Source organism: Mixophyes fleayi, chromosome 6 (genome assembly GCF_038048845.1).
Source record: "Mixophyes fleayi isolate aMixFle1 chromosome 6, aMixFle1.hap1, whole genome shotgun sequence".
NCBI classification, from domain to species: domain Eukaryota; kingdom Metazoa; phylum Chordata; class Amphibia; order Anura; family Limnodynastidae; genus Mixophyes; species Mixophyes fleayi.
The window spans coordinates 169054018-169063299 of record NC_134407.1 but is presented as its reverse complement, the minus strand read 5'-3'; the positions used below and the strand labels follow the sequence as shown (position 1 = coordinate 169063299).

The following is a 9282-nucleotide window of genomic DNA, read 5'->3' as shown; positions in this document are numbered from 1 at the left end:
ATGGGAGGGACCTGGGAAAGAATGATCGGTATAATTCGCAGAATCCTTGATTCCATCTTCTTACAAGTAGGAACTGCAAGACTCACTCACGAGTGTTTAACAACCTTCATGGCTGAAGTCTCAGCTATTGTCAATGCTAGACCTCTGACTTCAGTTTCTAATGACTCAGAAGACCCATTCCTGCTTACTCCTGCCACTCTTCTTACCCAGAAAATTGGGACTCTCCATGCTCCTCCTGGAGAGTTCAACACCAAAGACTTATATAAACGTCAATGGAGGCAAGTACAAAGTCTTGCAAACACTTTCTGGGACAGGTGGAAGAGACAGTACATCTCTACGCTGCAATCAAGGGACAAGTGGCAAGTTGCCAAACCTAACTTAAAACCTGGTGACATTGTGCTCGCCAGAGATTGTCAATCACAGCGCAATGAGTGGCCTTTAAGTCTTGTCACCAAAACATTCTCAAGCAAAGATGGGAAGGTCCGTAAGGTCAAAGTCAAGATTTGCAAGCACGGAGAGACTAAGTTATTTCTTAGACCAGTTTCTGAGCTAATCTTGTTGTTACCTTCAGAGGACTTAAGTGGTGGCATCAATTGATACCATGTGGGGAGTGTTATGCCTTCAGCAGTTATGTATTTATATATGTATGTATTCTGTGTAAACTCCATCTGGTAAACTCCATCTGATATTAACTTAAATTGAACTCTCAGAGCCTCTGTAGTTTATTCACCAAAGCACCATGGGTAGCTACGGCCTCCATTTTAGATATTACATGCTAGAAGCAAGAGGTGCAGTATATCTCTCCCCTAAGCACAGCATCAATGGTAAGATTGCTCCCTAGTTATGCAGTCTTGTCATGTGTTTTCATGTTTGCATTACAATACATTTGTTCATGTTGTAAATGTATTTCCTTATTTCTGTATTACAGTTTTACCACTTGAATTATAACATTCTTAACTACTTGAATAAACAACATTGAAGTAGGAAAGGTTATGCTGTCTGTCTGATTATATTCAGGCTAAAGAGAAGATTATAGTGAAGAGAGAACAACAGGTATATGTGTAGGTGCACAATTCAGGGGATAGCACATCTTTGTTGGCTTACAAGTAAGTGAAGGGCACATGTCTGGTTGTAATGGTAAGGGGTGCACACAGGTGTGTAGGTGCTCAGTTCAGGAAAGAGAACAGGTTTATGTGAGCAAATGTCAGGGCAGGGCACAGATGTGTGGGTGCACAAAACAGTGAAGGGCACATGTGTGTGGGTGCACAATTCAGAGGAGAGCACGTTTGTTAATGCACAAGCCAGGGAATGTCACAGGCTTGTGAGTGCAACCAGCTCCTAACAAACACAGCTTTCAACACAACATTTACTCATGTAGATAGGCAAAGAGATAGATAGATAGATAGATAGATAGATAGATAGATAGATAGATAGATAGATAGATAGATATAGTTCGTCTTTAGTTTTCCTTAGTCATTCATTAAAACATCACCTTAATCACTGGTCGTAAAAGAGAATGTAAAGCATGCCCTATAAATGTATTACTCAGTTATTAAAATTTGTCATAGGTTAACAATAATTTCATTACTTTTCATCTTGAAATAAACTCAGAGTTTATGTAGTTTATCAGGGTGTGGAAATGTCTGATGTGCTGCATAATAATAAATATACAAGGACCCTCTCCACCTTACGTAAGCACTATTCCTTATAAAAAACAAACCCCAGTTGTTCAACCTAAAATTAATTGGTCAATAATGCAGAACCCATACATGACGCTAGCAAAAGCACATAAAGATTGTCCAGATTTCTTCAACGCCTCTTTCTCTATCTATAAATAGAAAGCCAAAGCAGGCAACACAGCACTTTATTCATAGACTAAGATCCTGTAATTTGTGTTTCCAACTTCATTGCTCTCCACCATCACCATGAGACATAACACCAAGCACAGCTATTCTTTAATTGGAGCCCTAAAAGGAGGCTACCATACAGGAGGGCATTGTCCCAAAGTGTTCAGTCATTTTTCAACAGCTCATCATGGAGGATCCCATTATGGAAAGGGATCACATATGTCCTATCATGGAAGTTCTAACAACTTGTGTCATGGAGGTTCTCAAAACTCCCATCATGGAGGCTCCCATTTGTCACATGCCGGAGGAGTATCTCATTTGATCCATCATAATAAATCACATCTTTCTCATCATGGCGGCTTCCATAAATCTCATGTTGGCTCATCTCATCTTGGAAATTCCCATCATGGAGGTTCTCACATTTCCCATCATGGAGGCTCCCATTTGTCACATCATGGAGGAGGATCTCATTTGGTCCATCATGAGAAATCACATCACTCTCATCATGGCGGCTTCCATAAAGTCCATTATGGAGTATCTAATATGTCCCATCATCAAGGCCACCACAAAGCTTTCAGTGGCTATGGTGGATCAAGTTGTAAAGCAGTCTCCAAGCACCCATCTATCAATCATCATGGAGGCCATAGTCATGCTACACATTACAGCTCTGGAGGCCATGGTGGTTGGATGAATGATAGCCTGCTCAATATCAATGAGAAGCAAACCATGCAGATATTGAATGATCGCTTATCATCCTACCTGGATAAAGTCAGTGCTCTAGAAGAGGAAAATGCCCAACTGGAGAAGAAGATTTGTGAGTGGTATGCAAACAATGCCACCAGCTCATTGCCCGACTCCAGTCAGTACTTCAGAATTATTTCAGACCTCCAGAACCAGGTAAACTATCAGAAAAGTATTTTTCAGGTAAAAGAAAATCAATATGATTAGCAACGATAAGTAATCAATTTGCATCTTATGACATTTTACTAAAGATATATAGATGATGATGATGATGATAAAGATACAAAATCGTATGTAACCTTTAATTTCAGCTATAGGATTAGCAGCAATATAACAAACCAGTACATATGCATTCACTGTATTTATTTGCTTCTCAAAAATATGTACAACAGTATAAAACTAATCATATCCTTGCTCATCTAAAATTAAAAACTATGGACCTCATGTAGTGTTAGACTTATTTACATCCAAAATGTAGATGCAAAATGCATGCTGGAAAAAAAATCACACACTTATGTGTTCATTCTGGGATGTACATATCTTAAGGTACATGCAACTCAACATAGTATGTTAAATGCATCTGAATGAAGATATGTTTAAAGTGTATCAAGATCAGTGTCGGACTGGGACATGAAGGGCCCACCGGGGGAAATGCAGCGGTAGGGGCCCACTACAATGGGGTGTGGCCAACTGTAAGAGGGGTTGTGGTCAGTCATTAAAGGGGATGGGGTCAGGCCATGGAGGACAACGTATAGCACCTTAGTATGGTCCATAAAGAAAAAGAGGACATTTGCAGTGAGGAGCCGCGAAGGAAAAGACAGAAGAGAAGAAAGAAGTCAATAGGAAAGTAAGTGAAGGGGAGCAAATGCAGCATGGAGGGCACTGTGTGAAACAGGGGAGACAGGGAAAGGGGAGGGATGAATTGAATACAATCAATCATCATCAGCTATTTGTGTGCTGTCCATTCTTTGTGGTTAGTGTTCTCTCCCCTCATAGTGTACACAGAAAACAAATGCTATACTACAGTACTAGAGATCAACCATTCATCATATGAAAACCACAATATAAGGGTATAGACTAAAAATTAATATATCCATGAAGCACTATGGAGACCACAAAATTATTAGCATAAAAATATATGCACATTTAAAATATTACATAAATCTAATTACACTCTAGACACTGGCAAATAAAAACAGGACTCTAAAAAATGATCTACCCACAAAATGTACACTCAATAATAATCCAATGCCACTACAAAGGACAAAAGCAAAACATTAATATTAAAGCATATAGCAGATGCAATCCTATAAGGACCTAACTGTCTGAATGTGTTTTATTCTGATTAAGATATGCTTCTATAGGGAATAGAGTCCCACAATTGATTGAAAACAAATAAACATGGAACATGATATAAACAGTGAATTTGGTTACTAGTTTATTAGGAATCCATTCATTGGTCAGCTGCAATAGGATCCTTTTATAGAGGCACTGAAGACGTATATTGCAATGAAGCCATTCTAATTTATCTCCCTCCCTCCGAGGTCACACAGTGGAGAGCTCTAGAGAAGTTTGCACGATTTATTACTTACTGATTACACGGACTCACACTGCAGTTAGGATGGCAACTTTATGACTACAGGACGCCTGCAACTACAGCAGAAGGAGTAATCTGAGATCTGTGTCACTGTGAAGCATTTCTGCCTCTCTCTGTCTCAGGAGCAGGAAGTGTTCTCACGTGCTGGCTGTAGGCAGGGATTAGTTTGACAGTCTCCGTTTCATATGTAGACTGACCGCAACTCGGTAATTCTCTGCTCTGCCTCACCAACAAAGAGGGCGGGGTTATCAGGCAACAGGGCCTCCCGGGGGATACCCCGGCTCCCCGGCAGGCCAGTCCGACACTGATCAAGATTTTGTAAGCTTATCATGATGCTGTAGAGAGGCTAGTCATTTTCATCAGCTTGATGATCACTGGTGATTTAATGTTCAATTAAATAAATAAATTTTTATTTTCTGGGACCAGTAATACCACCTACAAAAATGTTTTGTTTTCAAGTTTAACAGCTTATTAATACCCACTGCACAGGGGTTTTGGTAGGAGCTCCTGTGCATTCAGCAAGGGGTTGGTTTTTTTTACTAGGATTAAAGTGTATTTTGGTTGCCAGCCTGATTCTATTGGGAATTCATATCTGTGCTGAACAGGCTGCATCTGTGTCCAACTATAATAGGGGGACCCCACACTGTGGGTTTCCCTGTTATAGTGGGACCAGCCCAGCATGTCATAGCCTGGTGCTGATTTCGACTTCTGCAGGGGTAGCTCATACTGTTCATTCTCCCCGCATTAGTGGCAACCAACCCAGGATATGAATGATGGTGCATGGATCATTTTTGTTGGCAAAGAGGAAGCACAGTTTTTTTAATTCATGTAATTAAATCATCTGTTTAATTAATTATTTTTAATTAATTCATCAATGCAAAGGTCTGTTTTGATGATGATCATCATCAACACATCTTTGCAGCAGAGATGAAACACCCACAAGATATATGCCCGCTGAAAAGCGTATCTTCCACCTTAGCTTATGTTTGACCCCCATCCCTCCTCCATTCCTCCTCTCTAAATATAAGAAGTCGTAAATATAAGATGGCTGAATCTGCATGCAGACATTTACGGATGCATTTTTGTGTGCAGTATAGAAGTACAAAAAAGTGTATTTTATACAAGAAAAAGGACATTCATCTCTAAATGAGGGCCTAATTCAGCAAAGCAACTACATCATGTCATTGAGCGTCATGGGTTAATATCTTTTACAGATTTCTGCAGCTACAACAGACAATGCCAGGATTGTTCTACAGATTGACAATGCCAGACTGGCTGCTGATGACTTCCGTGACAAGTATATATTTTATTATTACATGTTTCTCTATATCATGTCTGCTATGTACACAGTATTTACTAGAAAGTTATTATAAAGGCAAACTGATTTTACTACAAGAGGGAAGATGACCCTGTTATGACTAGGGGTAGGATATATTAGATGAAGAATTTGCAGTAATTTACACACTGACTATGAAATGAAAAGGATCTGGTAGATAACACCCTAAATGTGCAATTGTGGATTGAAAATGATGATGCCGCTCTTTTGTGTATGGTAAAAACCAAGTTGCACTAAAAAGCAAAAAAGCAAATAAAATAAAAAATATTACATTCAATGCTTCACCCTAAATAATGCTTTCCTACACTTGTGCCGGGTTTGCCTATTAATCTAGTAAATTAATAAGGCTGCTTTGTACTCTCCAGGTATGAGATTGAACGGCGTATGAGTAATAGTGCTGAATCTGATGGAAACGCTCTGCGCAGAGTGCTAGATGGACTGAACCAGGAGACATGTGACCTGGAGATGCAAGTTCAGAGCCTCCAGGAAGAATTGCGGGAGATGAAAAGAAATCATGAAGAGGTAATGTTCAGTTATAAAACCTAGAGAAATGTAAAAATAAACCTCAGGAAGGGTAAGAGAGCAAAAAATAGATTTTCTTGGATCCAGACATTTATTGTAGTAAAAATAATCTGTGTATTACATTACTCTCATTGTTATGTATTATTGTGTATACATTTCTCATCTCTTTAGGAAGTAAACAGCCTTCGTGCCCAGCTTGGGGCTAGAATCAACGTTGAAATGAATGCTGCCCCATCCATTGACCTCAATAGAGCCCTGTCTGAAATCCGGGATGAATATGAAAACCTGATGGAGAGGAACCTGAGAGACGCTGATGATATTTTCAGACAAAGGGTAGAATACTATTGGTTTCAATATAATTAATTATATTTTTGTTTTAAATGAATAATAATAACCCATTGCAAAGTAATAAACACCCAAGTCACATAAACTGCCTGTCACTTTTTTTTTTATTCAATTGAAAATCCTATGGTTGATTAAACAAATAAAATACAGGAAGGGAAGAAAAATTGTTAGTTGTAAAAAATACTTAGAATTATATACCCTAATTTTTTCAAGGCACCCTCAGCCAAAATAATTACCAAGTAGTCCCCAGCCTTGTTTACCACTGGCCCTGACCGAGGCACCCCTGTGAGATCGCTGAGGCACCCCATGGAGCCTAGGCACACAGTTTGGGAACCTCTGCCCTAACTCCTTGAACATGCATTGCATTTGTCATATCTAATGCTTTTATTAACTTATAGGGGAAACACTAAACATATTGTATCAACCAAACAATAATGGGTACCCACCAGTCCACACATTTTTTCATGCCATATCACAACAAAAACACTCATGATTTTCTAATATGCCCAGGTGGAGAATAAGATCTGTGAGTGGTATGCAAACAATGCCCCCAGCTTATTGCCCGGCTCCAATCAGTTTTTCTGAGGCTACATCTTCATTAAAATATGCAAAGAGACCCTCACTTGACTTGTAGATATTCAAACATTAATCAAGCTTCAGGAATTCTAGAGAACATCGCCCTGAGTTCATTGAAACAAAGAGTAAGTTGCCCGCACCAGACTAACATTACTGATTGAAGAGGTCATACATGCTCCACTTTCTTTGATATGATTCTAGATTCTGTTCCTAATGCCATTATCCACTATTGTGAGCATAAATATATGCCTGGTACATATGACAAAACAATACTTGGCTCCATTGGGAAATTTAAGTAGTCAGTTTCTTCAGCATATTCAGACAAACAAAAAGCAGGTTTTACTTTTGTTAAAGCACCACTAAGGAAATTGGTCATTCTATTAGCAGCATCCATCCATTGCCTTTGTAACACTTTTAATTGTATTGGCAGAGTGAAGAGCTAAATTGTCAGGTGGCTTCAGGCTCACAGCAACTCCAGTCTGTGCAAACCGAGGTCATTGAGCTGAAGCGCTGTGTCCAGACCCTGGAAATTGAACTGCAGAGCCAGTTGAGCATGGTATGTAAAAATAGTTGGAATTCTAATAATTAGTAGTTTTCCCTTGTCTTCTATTACATACTGATGCAGAGGCATGTAACAAATGTCTGTTGCGGCTAACATTTAAAAAGTGAGCTTGAAAACCACAATTTGGTGGATATAGTTCAGTTGGCCTATCTCAAATAACTCCATAGTTAATAACATTTAATGATGCAAAAATTACCCATTGTCCATTGCATGCTCTCTGTGTGCATTATTTTATGCTATTGTCAAATTCTCAAATATAGACTTCAGCCCTGGAATGCACTTTGGCAGAGACACAAGCTACTTATGGTTCCCAAATCGCCCAGTTACAAGCTATGATCGATAATGTGGAGTCTCAGCTGGCTCAAATCAGATCTGATCTGGAATGTCAGAACTATGAGTACAAGATCCTGATGGATCAGAAGACCCACCTGGAGATGGAGATCGCCACCTACAAACGCCTCTTGGATGGACATGACATCCAGTAAGTTCAGCAATGTATTATACAGCTGTCATTCAGTTCAGTAATGCTGGCTTAAAATTTACATTAAATTGACACTTCTCAGTTTTGTAGTAAGCTTAATAAACGCTCACTGAATAGCTAAATTAAGGCTTCCTTCACTTAAGAATTATGATGACCATATAATTGTTAGAGGAAACTTTTACAGCTTTTACATATCAGGTGTAAAAAGATATTGGAGTTTAGAATATGAAATGTACAACAAATTGATTTATCCTCGGTTTAGAAATTCTAAACGACTAGTTAACGTAACTGTGCTGGTCTGTTCAGTGGTCATAAATGGCGATTATTTTTTCCCTAGCTTCTGAGAGAGAATGTCATTGTTATGCTAAGAGAGTCAAGACCCCAACAAGTTCCAGAGCCCAATGAATTAGACTCTTTTAATTGTTTGACCCATGTTAATTGGATCTAGGTAAAGGAATTGGAAGGGAGGGAAGTAGTCAAAAATATTAATAATTACTCCTGTTAACTTCCCTAATAAATAACTATAAAAGATCAGTCTCTATATTCTTTTATTATCTATCCTATTTAATATATAGCTTTACAAATGACCTTAAAAGTGATAAATAATACTATTCTTGTAATAAATCTCATCAGGCCCCAAGAACCTTTTGTGTTTCCGAAATTAGCAACTACAGTAATTTGATTAGAAAAGTATTTTTGTTGCCACTAGCAGTAATTTTCTCCATATCTTTGTTTTATGTATAAGAATCGTGGGTCTGTTGTGATTCAGAAATTAGCAACTATAATTATTGAGGTACTTTTCTATAAGTCCTCTGAAAATCAGAAAAGCTTTGTTGCTAGTAGCAATACCTCTCTCCATAAATTTGTTTACTGTTTTTTTTTCGTTTTCAGTGCTTAGCGCTCGGAACATATGCGTATTGAGTAGGTTACAAAAAAGTGTATTTACGTGACTATGTTGAGTTGTGCGTATCTCAAGATACGTCCAACTGAAAAACATCAGTTTTTCTGCTCCAGGTGTACACATGTGTATACCTATGCATAAAGATAAAATAGAGGTGACAGTGCATTACCCTATTTGTACACAATATAATGGTAAATAATAAAATGAGGTGTCATATAGGCAAGAAAGAATAGTGTCTTGACAGTGTTATTAACGAATTTTAAAGTTGCATTTTCCATTTGAAATGTAATAAAATACATGTGCACCCATATTTGTTGCTTAGCCCTTTAAAATACAATGGCAATCTTCTTTCTGGTGGTAGTCGAAACAAAAAT

At 38.4% G+C, this 9282-nt stretch overlaps 1 protein-coding gene across 1 annotated transcript; it reads left to right on the top strand.

Moving 5' to 3' along the window:
* Positions 1 to 2519: 2519 nt before the first annotated feature.
* On the top strand, positions 2520 to 8011 carry LOC142095389 (keratin, type I cytoskeletal 42-like). The gene is made up of 6 exons (XM_075178340.1): positions 2520 to 2744; positions 5400 to 5482; positions 5887 to 6043; positions 6215 to 6376; positions 7395 to 7520; positions 7787 to 8011. The coding sequence occupies exons 1-6, from the start codon at positions 2535 to 2537 to the stop codon at positions 8009 to 8011; spliced, it is 963 nt and encodes a 320-aa protein (XP_075034441.1). The 5' UTR covers positions 2520 to 2534.
* Positions 8012 to 9282: the final 1271 nt, after the last annotated feature.

What these genes read in the sequence shown, in the direction of transcription:
- LOC142095389 (XM_075178340.1), top strand. Translation starts at nt 2,535, where the DNA reads ATGAATGATAGCCTGCTCAATATCAATGAGAAGCAAACCATGCAGATA. An exon ending in ATGATATTTTCAGACAAAGG is followed by an intron (nt 6,377 to 7,394) that starts GTAGAATACTAT and finishes TTGTATTGGCAG; the next exon opens with AGTGAAGAGCTAAATTGTCA. An exon ending in TGCAGAGCCAGTTGAGCATG is followed by an intron (nt 7,521 to 7,786) that starts GTATGTAAAAAT and finishes TCTCAAATATAG; the next exon opens with ACTTCAGCCCTGGAATGCAC.